Below are 15,667 nucleotides of genomic sequence, written 5' to 3'. Positions count from 1 at the left end.
TCTTCCAATGCAGAAAAAGAAGCTGCTCCACTGCTAGTTGTGAGCTTGTTTTCTGCACAGGAAAGTAAGCCTACAATAGCCCTCTGAAGCCTTCTCAGCTAGACCATATGATTGATTTGTATTGTTCAGTATATGTATTTTTAAGCATTCAAGATTTATTTCTAATATAGCATATACCTTTTAATTGGTTACTGTCCTGAAAGCAGCTTTAGAAATATTTTAATGAATAATAAATAAATCAAGAAGATATATGTGATTATGAAAATCTGTCACTGACGGGCAAAGCACAAATGCAGAGAAATCCATTTCTGCAAGGAATGCTCTCTCGGGTGGCAAATGGAGGTACACATTTTAGAAAGAAGCATTAAGCATTCCAGGATTATAATTAGAGATGGGAACAAATTTTTTTTAAAAAGCCAATTCGTTTTGATCCAGTATTCATCAAGATTAATGGATCAACAAATATGGATATACGAATATTCTTCGACAAATCGATGGATCAATCTGTCAATTCATCTGACTTTAAATGGCTGTAACACTGGCCTCCAACAATCTAGAGACTCCAAATTTGCAGGGAAGTCTCCTCAGACACTTTTCTACAAGTTTGGAAAGGTTGATAAACATTGGATCATGGACCCCTGACTTATATAGTCACAAAGAGCACCCCCACAGGAAAGCTCCCCCCAGGTACTTAGAGAATCCAGAATCACAACCGAGCTTCCTAAGTCTTTCCCTAACACGCCTGCCAACTTTGGTGAAGATTGGATATCGGAACTCCGAGTTATTCACCCACAGACTGGGTCCCCCAACAGGAGAGTTTACGGCACAGAAGCCCATGGCATTGAGGGAGTTATATTTAGCCCTAGCAGAATGAGAGGTCCCTTTGGCAGAGGCATGCATGAGGCATTGAGTCTGTCTTCAGTTCAGAACAACATTGCATTTGCCAGTGAAGTAGAATTTTCCCTAAGGAGGACTGGAGGCAAGGAGGTATTTGGTAGCACAGCAGACTCTTTGGCTCTGTCAGGCACTGAGGAAGTTGGCAGCAGGAAAACAGGCTTTTTTGGCCCAATCTGGCACTGAGGTAGTTGGCAGCAGCAAAGTCTTGCCCCATTGGGCACTGAGGTAGTTGGCAACCGGAAAGCAGGCTTTTGGGCCCCATCGGGGCACTGAGACAAGAGGCAGCGGAACAGACTCTGGTCTTCTTTAGCAACATCAGATTTGCCTGCAAAGCAAAGGTTTTTCCCCCCAGGAGGCGACTGAGGTCAAATCAAATCAAATCAAAGCAGATAAATGTATTGTAATTGTAAGTATATACATAGTATACCCATACAACGGAATTCACACAGACACCAAGAGACCTGACCCACATGCACACACACAAAAATGCCCAAATACTCCCAGGCTAAGTAACACTGTCTAACTATTCACTACTGGTGGTCTTTAAGCTCGTTATTAAGTGCAATTATAGGTCTGGGATAAAAACTATTCAGAAATCATGTGGTCCGCGTCTTAATTGTTCTATATCTTCTGCTTGCAACTTCCAACAGCACCAGCAGCACCATCAGATGTACAGAATTAGTGCTATTAACAGCAGCTAATCTGCGGGGCTGTTGGAAACAGATCAGCTCTGCAATCTGAAGCTGTGCAATGGGATGATGGGGCGACAAAGATGCTTGTTTAGAACTAGAAAGCTGGGGATTGCAACTTAGCTGCTGAGACCACCCGGATATGATAAAGATAGCCCTCAGAGGTTTTTTTTGGGGGGGGGGGGCTGAGACAGGCTGGCCCTCTTAGCATGTTTGGGATGCCGGCACTGGCTTGGGTGTCCCAAGAGGGTTGGCTGGCCCTCTTGCCACGTTCGGGAGTCCAGGACCGGCCTTGGGTGTGCTAAATGCCAAGAGGCCTGGCTGGCCCTCTTGGCACGTTTGGGTGTGCCTGGCTTGATGAGATGTCTATCTGAAGCAGGCATGCTGGTCTGGTTTAACCCATGCCAAGAGGGCCATGCTGGTCTGGTTTAACCCATGCCCCACCCAAAGCCTTTCTGTGTGTCACCCAATCACCAAATCACCTGGCTTCAGATTGCTGAGCTGATCGGGTATAACCCATGCCAGGAGGGCTGGCCCCACCCACAGCTTCTCTGCGCATCACCCCACCACCAAATTGCCTGGCTTCAGATTGCTGATCTGATCTGGTTTAACCCGTACCAGGAGGGCCGGCTGGGCTCCGCCTCACCCAAAGCCTGTCTGCGCATCACCCCATCATCAGCCTGCTGGTCCAACATGGCCCAGCAGGCTGGCTGGCAGGCAGACGCTAATATAAACTGGGTGCGCTGGGGCTTAACCCAGTGGGCAGGAAGAAGACGATAGGAGGACTAAGCTTAGCCTGCTGAGCTGACTTGACTCAGTGGGCAGGCAGGAGGTGGAACAAAAATGACCTGCTGGACCAACGTGGCCCAGCAGGCAGGCAGGCAAACGTTGATATAAACTTGGTGCACTGGGGCTTAACCCAGCGGGCAGGAAGAAGACGATAGGAGGACTAAGCTTGGCCCACTGGGCCGATGCGACCCAGCAGGCAGGCAGACACAACTTGGTTGGAACTTGGCCCAAGGAGGCGACTGGAATTGGCAACTGGACTTCTGACTGAGGGTCAGATTTACAGGCCGGCAGGCAAGTAGGCAGGTCTCTTTTTTCAGGAGGACTGGAGGGTGGGCAGGTGGGCAGGCATGCAGGTGGGTGGGCAGAGAGGCAGGCACAGGCAGGCAGGTGGTGTGTTAAGGGAGAGACTGTCATTGGAACCCTACCTCTTTGGATTCAGTGAGGGGAAGCCCAAGAAGGGAACGTTCACCTTGATGAATGACAGTCTCTCCAAAAAACGGGATCCAAACACGAGTGGCACGGTCAGAGTATCTCTCTGAGATGGGAAAACAAGCGCTTGCTCTGGACACTGTGGGGGGCTGGTGAAAAGGAGGTCCATGGCCACATTGGACAACTCCGGCCATATGTCTAGTATGAGTGAGAAAGCAGTAACTTAATGTTCCAAAATATGGTAATAAAATTAGAACAATATGAGGGATAGGTTGGAAATCAGGTTTTCCCCCATGCCAAGTATCATGACTTTTTATTTGTGCTGAGTAATCCCATAAAATACAATATAGACAGAGTAATAATATTAAAATACGATATGGACAGCAGATGTTGGAACTTTTAATGGTGGTGCATCTACTAGTATATAATTATTTCCTCTCTGAGTACAGTAAAATTTAAGTTGGAATACTAAGACAGACCAATGTTTCCCCTTTACAAGAAAAGCCATATTAGTTTTGGGTTGGTATTGCTTCTGTTACAATATTAACTTTACTTTTAATGTGCGAAAGGTTATTCTATTATGCTGTATTTATCAATATTGTGTACTGAACTCTTTTTTTCACCTACAAGTGTCAGAATGGCTAATTCCCTATTGGGTTTTTATGACAGCATAATGCAATTGGCAAAATCTTGGTGGTAGAGTTTTGCATGCTGAGAAGCTAGTGTAGGCAATTGCTGCCCTATGTGAGTTGCTGAACTTGGTGTACAACATCAAATTCTGATGCCAATTTATAAGCTTGCATCATTTGTCATGGAGATTTATGCCAGTGGCAGAACTAATACAATTTTGTCCATCAAATATGAAAAAGATGAAAGAGTATTCATTTGGAGTAGATGTTGCAACTCTAGTATACTGTACATGATATAGAAGTGGCATTCTGTGGATAGAAGTGAGCATGATGGAACTCTTCTATACAAGGTTGCCAGTTCAGCAGTTTCCTGTTCCCTGAGATGTCAGGGCCGAAACCCAAGTCCTGAGAATGGTGTAGGCACCTGTGATGTCACAGGTAGTGGACTTTTGTCTAGCACTGGCAAAATATTTATGTGTGTTTGTGTATGAATGCCTGAGGAAGACCATGAGGATTTCCTGCTTTATTCCTAAGTAAATATTACGCTATTAACTCAGTCATTGTTTTAACTATGTCATTGCTTAATTTGACTTTATCTGTACTCTATATATTTTCTAAGAGCTCATCTGCTCTAGCTCTTTTGTAGTGGGTTGGTGTGGACTAAACAGGATCTCTTGAAGTCAGGTGGAGATGCCATATGCCATTTGGCGTGATCCTCACATCCAAATGGCATACAAACCTCAAATGACTCTATTTAGTTTGGCTCCTTCTGTTGTCAATTTCTGATATTCTGAAGTGGCTTAATACTTCAAGCTGTGGGCAATTCCTCAATTAGTACTTCAGATAAGGCAAAGAAAAGAAAATGTAATCTAAGTCACTGGTTCTTAACCTTGGGTTACTCAGGAGTTTTGGACTGCAACTCCCAGAATCCTTCACCACCAGCTGTCCTGACTGGGGTTTCTGGGAGTTGCAGTTCAAAAGCATCTGAGTAACAAAGGTTAAGAACCACTGATCTAAGTGATGCAGCACATCAGCAATGGTCTAGCATAGTAAAAAAAAAACCCAAACATATCCCCTTCTCCTTTGTCAAAGAGTAGGGGATGTTCAATTTGCTGATATCCTAAAGTGGCTCACTTTGTAAGCCACTTCACAATTGCAGAAATTGACAGCAGAAGGAACCATGGCAGCTAAAGCTTGCTTCTTGGTCCATTCCTGGTGATTGCACATGCTGGATATGGACAAAATTAGAGAAAACCTGCCCACACCTATGTGCAACAAAGAAGTAAAAACCCCTGACAGGTGTCCAGAAAGGAGACAGCAGGGGTGCTCTGGAGCAGATTGGTTTGTTCTATTGATCACATTAACTGATCACTAGGGAAAAAAGAGTGACCCAATCTATCACTACAGTGCACCAAACAGCAGGACAAATGCCCACTTGATTGAGCCCTAAGTTGTTGTGTGTTCCTGTATTGAGAGAAAGGTGACTGTGAGGGTTCAGTTTTTGGGGCTGTCGGTTCTTCAAATAAAGGACGAGTCGGTTGAGGTAAATCCAATGGTTCAGTATTTATTGCAACATCAACTCCAACAGGGTTCACTCCCAAAAAGGGGTTCAAGGACTCTTGTAAAACATGACTTGGTTTTAACGGGGTTTGTCGTCTCTGGGTTACAAGGTCCTGTTAACAACGGCACAGTTCCCTGCCCAGGGTCCAATTCTTCTTCCAGTGATATTAACGGTAAAGTCTCTTCATCCCCACTCCACTCACCCCAGGACGACCCGTCTCCTCCTTCAACTCCCCAGGGGCCGGGTAACCCCCCAACTTCCTCAATTCGGCTATATGCCATTGCTTTTTCCTTTCCAGCTCTCGGGCTACAGCTTCCCTTTCTTCCCGGAGCTTCCTTCTCCACTCCTTGGCCTCTGTCTCGCCCCAATAAGAAGGACGAGGCTTCAACCCAAGTTGTCGGTGTTTTTCTGCCTCTTCATGGGGGACTCGGACCTGCTCCCACTTGTGGGTCCAGGGATCCTCCATCCAGATCCACTCCCATCCCCCCGGTATCTCCACCTGCTTCCCTCTTATATCTCCCACTGCCGCCTCAATCTCCTCCCTCCGTCTTCCCGCCAAAGATTCCCCGGGTTCCGGGGTAAGGGCTAACCCTTTCAGAGTCGCCTCCAAATCTCCCATATCTACCCCCTTATTTAAGGTAAGGGGTTCGGCGACCTCTTGGTCCCAATCTGGGGTCTCCACGCCTTTCTCTTCCCGACGCGTTGGGGACGGAGGTGGGGATGTTTGGGTGTGAAGGGTTCTCTTCGTGAGCGACGGCACTCCAACTAAGGCCTCCATTTTGGGGGCCTCACAGTGACATAAAAAAAATGAAATAATGCAAGGAACACAGGTACATGATAAATCACTGGGGCCTGGCAGATTTTGGGAATAGAGAGGAGACGGCTGCCTAGTCTTTGAAACCTAGTCCTCTTCCCTTGAAATTCCCAAGCCCTAGCGAGAAGCATAGCAATTTCCCAGTGACTTCAGCCTCACTCCTAAATGATAAATAAAGTCACTTCTGTCACCTTCAGGAGAAGAGCTGATTTTAGTTTAAAACTGGCAGGTCCCATATCTTGAGTGGAAAGTCAGAAAAAGAAGATAGTCCAGGGCAACTACACCAGCAGCAGATGAAGAGAAACCAGGGGCTTGTGGTCAAGTGCCAGGACCCTTTAGTTTGCCTTCTTCCAAGCTGGATTCATGGGAGAAGTCAAGTAATGCCCATACTGGATGCACCCACCCAACCATGTAGGAAAGGCCAAGTGGGAAACCAGAGAGAGGAGAAGCAATGCTTTTCTTCCGGCCAAGGATTGCCTGCTTAAGGACTCAAAAGTATTTCAGAATAAGGTGCTAGTGGTGGAGGAATAGGATCGACAGAGAAACTCAAAAAGTTTTCCATTTTTATCCAGCTTTTGTCAAAGCCAGCTGTTTGGGCCACATGTTCCATGGTACTGCTGCTACTTGTTTGCCCTATCCATATCTGCTATGGATGATTTATTTCAGAACATAACTTGGCTGGCCATAATAATGGGACTAATGTCTGAATAGAGCTTGGAAGCCATCAGGGAAGTAACATGTTAACATGAAGGCTTTTGTTTTGTAAGAAGCGTAGTGTAATGAGTAGTTACAATGTTGCTGTAAAATGAATGCAACAAGTAGTTACTTTTCAGGTTAATGACCAATGTATCCTTACTTTCAAAGGTTATTTTGAAGGGACATTTAAAGACATTTTAAGAGGCATTTTGACAGAAGGTTTTATGCCATTCTCTCCTCTATATTAAGTCAGAAGGGAAGCATACTTTGTTTTTGTTTTGCAAATATTAACATGCAATATTAGAATTAGCCATTAGGGAGCATCCTTTTATCTTTTTATTGCTAGTAAAGAGGCTACAATATGTTAATCCTGATTAGTGCAACACAGTACTTATGTGGTCCAAACAACAGTAATTATAATGGCAATCTGGTTGTTGAGAAGTAATGAGTGACACAACAAGTTCCTTTTAAAAAGTAGCTTTCCATGCTCTGGAACTGGGTCCCTTGGTCCTTTATTGCTTGTCCGATTGAAGAAACCCATGATCTCTCTATATATCTATGTTTCTCTTCTTCCAAAGGTTCATGCATAGTTTATCCTCTCTTCTTCCTATGAACCCAGCTCAGTGACTAGCTTAAATGTAGAATATTCAAGGAGGTTCACAAATACCACACAGAGGGAGCTATTAACTTTAATTTGTGTGAAAAATGTCCAGCAGCATCAAGCTTTATAATTCACACTGTACTCAACTAGATTTGGATACAGTTAATATTCATTTCAGTTTCTCTATGCCCAATAAATCCCAGCCTTTTATACAGACAGGATGCCTGGTCTTTAGGCTAGAATAAAAAGAGCTGGGACAGTACAGCTTTGTTATAAGCATAGGCAACTTATCTCTGTGGTGAGACAGAACCCCAAAAGTTTGGCCTGTGGTCTCCCCCTCACCCCTGCCTGTGCTTGGAACATGGGCTGCCCATTTTGAATAAATAGGAACTTGTCAGATGCTTGCCCTGTTGAGTGAAAAATTGGCTGTTGTAGTGGGTGATGACAGTGTTGAGTCTACAATACTTCTCCCTTCAATATCCAGCACAAGTATATGTCGGTGGCATTTGGCTAATGTTGTTCGACTTCTCCCTTTTTAAAAAGTATGTTTGGATTTACGTGCTTTTTTAGCTCCTTAAATTTATGCATGATATGAGAATGATTGCTTTTCTCTCTTTTGTTCCTTGGAAATGTTGTTCTCTCCTGGGATTGTTATTGTGTCACCACAAAGGCAAATAGTTTTTTCATTTGGCATTTGCTTTCATGGACTTCAGTTGGCTCCTTCACGAAGGGGGCTAGTAAGCAAAAGCTGATGCCCAATAAAACCCATCCACTGCCTAGTCCCAGTTCTGTTAGAGGCAGGCCATGCTCCTGGGCATCCTTCCTTCCCCTAGCCAAAAATAAATTCTTTGAGTTTCAAAAAGGCAGAAAAGGGGAAGAAAGATTTGGGGGTGGGGGGAGACAGGGCAGACTGATTGTCTTCTGTTTTAAGAGATGGCCCATAAAATCCAAACTGTTAGCTGAGGAGAAAGAACTTGTATCCTGGCACTATCTCCATGTGGGAAGCAAACCTGGCCTCAGCATCATCAACTGTGTGAATTTGGGACATTAATAACAGCAGGTAAGTTTGGAACTACCCACAAGAACTTGATGCACAGCCTTGAAGAAGAGGATTAATCTTTGAAAGCTTGCTGTTTGTTTGTTTGTTTTGTTTTCTATTTTTAATGGTCGGTTAAAGGTATTGCCTCCTCCTGCATTTGTATTGTTTTCATGAACATGCAGCCCTTTCCTGATTTGTCCTAAGGTGCTGTAAGACTCTTTGATGTTCTTGTTATAACAGACAAAAAGGCTATTCCTCTGGAAGCTGTTCCTTATGAGATCTTTCTGACTGGCTGGTGTGCACACTGTTTCTTGGTTTCTGGGGAGTTTTCTGGGTTTTCTCTTCATGTTTTCACATAATATATGGTACAAGTCCATTATTTCTCTACAGACGCAGAATCTTTGGGAGAATATTAATTAATTAAGACTCGCTACTAATTGGATTTTATACGGGGCACTTCTCACTAAACTACCCTCTCATGGAACAGTAAGGCAACTCAGAGCAAGCAGTGCGACTGAAGGGTTGTTCCCTTCTGCTTTCCAGCCAAGGCACACATAGCGAAGCAGATATTAGCAGTAGGAAGATCTCCTTTTTGCATTCTTCTTTATGTTCTCCTGGTCCTAGAAGTCTGCCTGGAGGATTCTGGGAGATTTCTGGGGCAGAGAGTCCTGGAGTTACAACAATCTCGTCCCTGTTGCAAATGGATGGATACTAGAGTCTGTGACAAACCCAGACCTACTGGGATATATCACACAGTTACTAAGCTGCCACCAACCATTCCCTATAAGAAGTCACACAGACCAGGGATGGATTTTCAAACAATAAAAAGAATAAAGTTTATTTTAAATACACACAGGGAAAAATAAACAATCAGGTGAATAGATAAAGTAACGTGGCTTATTCTCACTCATACAAGCATACAGTTTGGTTCACACAGAACCCTTAACTTAAAGCACAGACCCTGAACCTATCAGTTCTGGCTAACCAACAGACACCTGAACCTATCAGGTTGGTACTCTGACACACAGTAGTACCCTGTCTGACACACAGACTCCCACAACAGCTTCTTCTTCCCAGCTGCTGCTTCGTCACAACCCAGTGTCTCTCAGCGTCTCATCACACACGCATCACATATTTATACAGTACAGCCCCTCCTCCTGATGTCCCGCCTTCCACTCCCCATAGGATGGAACTTTCCCTCCAAACCCATGACAGACAGGTAACATCAGTGCTGTATGTAACACCTCCCCTCTTTATAAGTTGTTTTGTAGGGGGAAAGCTAACGTGCTTTTCACCAAAAAAACAACCTGTATAAAATACACAACAACAGTTATACATACCATATAATACTTACTCATCCTTACACTCTAAGTTAACCATAGCAATTATGCATTTAAACATTTACCATATACAATACATCCATTTACCTTTATTCATACAAACCAAATTCAAAACCAGGTACATTTAACTTTTGTCATCATTATATACACATAGTCCATGTTTCTTTCGCCGTCTTCATTCTTCAGGTCTTCTTGATAAGGCGTCAGCAACACAGTTCACTGACCCTCTGACCACCTTCACTTCAAAGTCATAGTCCTGTAGGTTTAAAGCCCACCTCATAAGTTTGCTATTGTGGGTTTTCATTGTCTTTAACCATTGCAATGGTGAATGGTCAGTACACAGAATAAAATGTCTTCCCCAGATGTAAGGCTTGGCCTTCTGGATCGCGTAGACTATGGCCAAACACTCCTTCTCCACGGTTGCCAAATGTCTCTCACCTTTTTGAAGTTTCCTACTCAGGTAGGACACTGGATGCTGGTCACCATTCCCATCCTCCTGGCACAGAACTGCTCCTACCCCGCTATTAGACGCATCGGTGTAGATGATGAACTCCCGGTCGAAGTCTGGAGCACGCAGGACAGGATAGTTGATTAACGCCTCCTTCAACCTCTGGAACGCCGCCTCACAGTCGCTGGTCCACGGGATGCGGTCATCAGCCGTCTTCCTCGTCAGATCGGTCAGCGGAGCCGCAATCTCGCTAAACCTCGGGATGAACTTTCTGTAGTAGCCCACCAACCCAAGAAATGATTTGACTTTTTTCTTGGTGTTGGGTCTAGGCCAATCACGAACAGCTTCTATTTTGGCCTCCAGGGGTTTTATCATTCCTCCCCCTACCATATGACCCAAGTATTTTATTTCTGGGCTACCCAGCTGACACTTGCTGGCCTTTACTGTTAGCCCTGCTGCACTTAACCTCTGCAGCACTAACTCCAGGTGTATCAGGTGATCTTCCCAGGTATTACTGAAGATCCCTATGTCGTCAATGTAGGCCACTGTAAAGTCACTGAGCCCTGCCAACGTCTGGTCCATCAGCCTTTGGAATGTGGCTGGTGCATTTCTGAGACCAAAGCTCAGGACTCGAAACTCATAGAGACCAAAAGGGCTGCAAAAGGCAGTCTTTTCTTGATCCCTGGGATCAATTCTTAATTGCCAATATCCCTTTACCAGGTCCAATGATGAGATGAACTGACAACCCCCTATGGTTTCAATCAGGTTGTCTAGCCTGGGCATTGGGTAGGCATCAGGAGTGGTTACACGGTTTAATTTCCTGTAATCGACACAAAACCTAATGCTCCCATCAGGCTTGTCCACAAGGACTATCGGAGAGGACCAAGGACTAGAAGAGGGGACGATTATGTTCTCCCTCAGCATCTCGTCCAGCTCCTTCCGCACCTTGTCCCTATAGGGTCCCGTTACTCGGTATGGGGATACTGCCTGCGGGGGTGCATCCCCTGTGTGGATCCGATGCATCACTCCCTTCACTATCCCCGGCTTGTTGGAAAACACCTGTTGATATTTACTAAGCAGCATTTTTAGTTCTTGCTGCTGGTCTTGGGTGAGTGCAGGACTGATCTTTACCTCCTCTGGGTTGTATTTTACTTCCCCTCTACCCTCCCAGAAAGGTAATTCAGCTTCCTCACTCTCAGCTGCTTTTATCGCAAATAAAACCCTCTGCTCCCCTCGGTAGTAGGGTTTTAGGGCATTCACATGAACCACCCTCCTTGCCTGGTTCTCCTCCTGCTCTATAAGGTAGTCCAGGTCTGACATCTTGGAAATGACCCTATATGGTCCTGCCCATTTGAGCTGCAGTTTATTCTCTCTGCAGGGCCTAAGCCAAAGCACTTCCTCCCCTGGGTCAAAGTGCCTCTCTCTAGCTTTGTGGTCATACCATGTTTTCTGTCTGACCTTCTGAGCTTGCAGGTTTTCTGCTGCCAGCTCTAGATTTCGCTTTAGGTCATTCATCAAGGTGTCTATGTATGTCACAACGTCTTGTGGGTCTTCCTGGGTGATCTGCTCCCAATTTTGTTTGATCAAATCAAGGGGCCCTTTCACCCCTAAGTGTGCAGCAAACATGTCAGAGTGACCCCTTTGTAAGATCATGGGGCGATACTTTTCAGGTACCACTAGCTGACTTCTGATCCCATCTCCCCCTTTTGAGATATTCCTCAGGGTTTCTCTATATAAAATCCCCTTTTTCTCCAGAAATCTCACTGGGGTTTCAGGTGTTAGCTGGGCGTCAGTCACCTGTTCAAAGCACTTTTGGAGAGTGGCGTCTGCCTTTTGCTCCTGTCCAAATCTGCTGTCTGTGGTTAAGGTTTCCACCACAGCTTCTGAACTCCCCTCTGCTTCCGTCTCTGGCTCATCATTACCCCCCTGAACTGTCCCTGTGGTGGCTTGTGAGCGTGTAATCACTAGCACCCGTTTCACATGTTCAGCCAGGTCATTTCCCACGAGCACGGCTGCTGGCAGAGTCGATGAAATCGCTAGCCGCCAAACTCCCCTCCAGCCTTGAAAGTTGACAGGTACCTCTGCTACTGGCAGAGAGATTACCTGCCCCTCAATCCCTGCCACCTTCATGCTCTCATTTGGGATTATAAACTCCCTAGGAATAATTTCTGGATGGCACAGGGTTACCTGGGAACAAGTGTCCCGCAGCCCCCTATACTGACGGTCAAGTATTCCTACGTCCACCCCTGCTGTCTCAAACAACTGAGAATCTGTTTTTATCAGCAAGCAGCGCTTTACCTCCACAAGAGGACCATTTTCCTCAGCCTGATCAGCCGCGGTAGCTGTTCCAGACTGAGTAGCCATGGCAACAGGCTCCCTCAGTGACACTGAGCCTTGCTCTTTCTGGACACAGAACACAGCTTTTGGCTTGGTCCCACTAGAATTCTGAGGCACCATTCCTTTTAGCTGCTTTAATTTCTCACACTCTGAGATTAGATGACCCTTTCCCTGACAGAAATAGCATTTTCTGGTGTATTTTGATTCTCTCTCATCTTGTTTTGGTTTTCCCTCCAAAATCTGAGGTCTTAGTTTCATGTCTGAGGGCTTCCCTTCACCATGGGCCCCTCCCCCTTGCTGGCTTTTCCCTGGTCCCTGAGAGTACTTGCTGTAGGTTTCTTTGGGTTTACCTACAGATTTCCCCTCACCCAATGGCTTTCTTATTTGGGAAATAAAATCTGCGATCTCTGCGGCTGCTGCCACAGACCTCGGTTTCCTTTCCCTCACCTGGAATTTCAATTCCCCCTGCAGGACTGAATAGAACTGTTCCAGTGCTATCAAGTCTTTAAGCTGCTCATAGGTCTCTGTCCCCTCCTGCGATAGCCATTTCTCAAGCAGCCTCACTAATTGGGCCCCCACTTGGGTAAAAGTCTGTTCTGGTTTCTTGGTGAGGGACCTAAATCTTTGTCTCAGCTGTTCCGCATTTATCCCATGTCTGGCAAACACCAGTTTTTTAAACTCTGCAAAATCTTTCATCAGTTCCTCAGGCATCTCGGCATAAACCTCAGCCAGGCTACCACTGATTAAAGATCGCATGATGGTCATCTTCTCAGTTTCCCTCACTGAGAAGTCCACAAACGCTCTTTCCACTAAGGAAAAGAACACCTCAGGACAATCTCCCTTGTGGTACACAGGGAATTTCTTCAGGTCAGCTTTAGACAGTTGGCCTCCCTCAGAATCCCTATTGTTATTATTGTTCTGGTTCATCAGTTCCAGTTTTCTTAATTCAAACGCCATTCTTTCTTTTTCCAGAGCAATTTTCTCTCTCTCCATTCTTTCTTCCCTCTCCATTCTCTCCCTCTCTCTCTCTAATTCAAATTGCCGCTGTTTCTCTCTTTCCTCCATCCTTTCTCTCTCTAACCTTTCTTCTCTTTCCCTTTCCTCCATTTCAAATTGCCTCATCCTCAGTTCATGCTGTTGGGCTATGAGCAATTTTCTAAGTTCTGGGTTCTGCTCTCCTGTGCTGTCACCCTGCACTGAGCCAAATTCATCCTCAGAACCTTGGTCAATCTGGGGGTCTTTCACTTCACTCATTTCGGCCATCTGGCTTCGAGTCAAGGGCATAACCCCCCCCTCAGAACAGGCTGCTTTAAAAAGTCAAGCCTCAAAATAAAACGACCACTTTTTTCCTTCTTGCCTCAGAACCAGCTCTCCCTAGAGATTGCTGCTGTTCTTCAGCACTAAACTTGCAACAGTATCGAGTCAGAGCCTACCCCCCTCTGCTGGGCCTCTCAGCTGGCAAGCTAGATCACTGTTACTACGCAGTTTTGCCTCAGCTTTTTCCCGCCAAAACTAGGCTGCCTCAGAGCACCTTAATCTAAGTCTCCCCAGTTGGCACGTTCTTCTACTAGCGCACCTCCCCGTGAGGTACACCTAGAAGATTACCTACGCGCCTCAGACTGTCCCTGACTAGACCCCCTTGCTCTGGGCACACCTGCCAAGGCTTTGCTGGACCGCTGGACAACTGGACCAGTCGTATCCCACACGCTGGACACCAATCAATGTGACAAACCCAGACCTACTGGGATCTGCCACACGTTACACTAAGCTGCCACCAACCATTCCCTATAAGAAGTCACACAGACCAGGGATGGATTTTCAAACAATAAAAAGAATAAAGTTTATTTTAAATACACACAGGGAAAAATAAACAATCAGGTGAATAGATAAAGTAACGTGGCTTATTCTCACTCATACAAGCATACAGTTTGGTTCACACAGAACCCTTAACTTAAAGCACAGACCCTGAACCTATCAGTTCTGGCTAACCAACAGACACCTGAACCTATCAGGTTGGTACTCTGACACACAGTAGTACCCTGTCTGACACACAGACTCCCACAACAGCTTCTTCTTCCCAGCTGCTGCTTCGTCACAACCCAGTGTCTCTCAGCGTCTCATCACACACGCATCACATATTTATACAGTACAGCCCCTCCTCCTGATGTCCCGCCTTCCACTCCCCATAGGATGGAACTTTCCCTCCAAACCCATGACAGACAGGTAACATCAGTGCTGTATGTAACAGAGTCAATGTGTGCTAAGGTTTTTACATAGATTGTTGATGGCACAGTGATTTCTCCACCATTTTAATTCCCATGAGCACATGCACAGATTGAAAAATAACACAGGACTATAGGAAGCTGCTTTATGCTCAGCCAGACTGTGGGTCCTTCTAATCCATTATTGTCAATTCTAATGGGCAGGGGCGCTGCATAATTCCAAGCAGGATTCATTCTAATGTCACCTGGAGATCCCGACAATCCCTGGTGGTTGGTTTCCAATCTAGACAATAACCACGTCCAACCTTGTTTGGCTTCCAAGATCAGATGAGGTCAGGTGTGCCCAAGTGCATATTTAAAGTTGGATTTCCAAAGCAATGTGCATGAACCATTGCAGAAATTTGTGTGATGGGAGGTGAGAGGGTAGAAGCTCTCACTGGAGTGTCGTCCTCCCTCAGGAAAGAACAGGAGGCGCAGACAGACCCGCTTACACCATGTGGGACCAGAGGCAAGGGGATTGAAGCCTCTAAGAAAGAGCAAGAGACCCAGACAGAGGCAACAACTCCCCGCGTCGTGAAAATACAACAGGGAGTGGACACCCGGGATCTAGAACGGGGTATGACAAAACTGTCAGTAGCAAGCCAGACTGGGTTGGAAAAGGCGGGAATGGAAGAGAGAGGTAGACCATTGGTTGAGGCAGGAATTGGAGATATAAAAGGGGAACACAACACCATACCAGGAGGTTGGGAATTGATATGGGTGGAGGATCCCTGGACAGGGAGATGTGAGAAGGTTCAGGTGCCTCGGGAAGAGGCAGACTACAGAAGGAGACATGGTCTACTCCCAAAACCTTCTTACTGGGGAGAATCTGAAGCCAGAGAGTGGCAGAGGCGTTTAAGGGAGGAGAAAGAGGCGGTAGAGAGGGAAGAGCGTGAGAGATGGGCATGGTGTCTGGAGGAGGCTTGCCGGAGTAGGTATTTACTGGACCCTGGGACCCCTACACCGAGGGGAATGACCCTTTCGACTTGGAGGGAAGGGATGAAGAGACCCTTCCCTTAATAGACACTGGTTTGGAGAACCGGGACCATGAGGACACGAACCCTTTTGTTAAAGATCCCTGGTATGAATCTGGTTACAACCCGTTTTTACAAGATTTATGGACACCCTCGTTTGACC

The 15,667-nt window shown here is 45.8% G+C and overlaps 1 protein-coding gene across 1 annotated transcript; it reads right to left on the bottom strand.

Annotated features, from left to right (window-relative positions):
* Positions 1-8,953: 8,953 nt before the first annotated feature.
* On the bottom strand, positions 8,954-14,517 carry LOC144588789 (uncharacterized). Its single transcript, XM_078392188.1, has 2 exons — positions 11,730-14,517; positions 8,954-10,991 (listed from the first exon to the last, which is right to left on the bottom strand). The coding sequence occupies exons 1-2, from the start codon at positions 13,551-13,553 to the stop codon at positions 9,660-9,662; spliced, it is 3,156 nt and encodes a 1,051-aa protein (XP_078248314.1). The 5' UTR covers positions 13,554-14,517; the 3' UTR covers positions 8,954-9,659.
* Between the last annotated feature and the right edge of the window lie 1,150 nt (positions 14,518-15,667).

Source organism: Pogona vitticeps, chromosome 4 (assembly GCF_051106095.1).
Source record: "Pogona vitticeps strain Pit_001003342236 chromosome 4, PviZW2.1, whole genome shotgun sequence".
In the NCBI taxonomy this organism is placed as follows: domain Eukaryota; kingdom Metazoa; phylum Chordata; class Lepidosauria; order Squamata; family Agamidae; genus Pogona; species Pogona vitticeps.
This window is presented reverse-complemented; position numbering and strand designations above follow the sequence as displayed.

Bases quoted from the DNA above. Each gene is read 5' to 3' on its own strand.
- LOC144588789 (XM_078392188.1), bottom strand. From the start codon at position 13,553: ATGCCCTTGACTCGAAGCCAGATGGCCGAAATGAGTGAAGTGAAAGAC. The intron at 10,992-11,729 runs GTGACTGACGCC...AAATATCAACAG, and splicing joins TCCAAAAGTGCTTTGAACAG to GTGTTTTCCAACAAGCCGGG.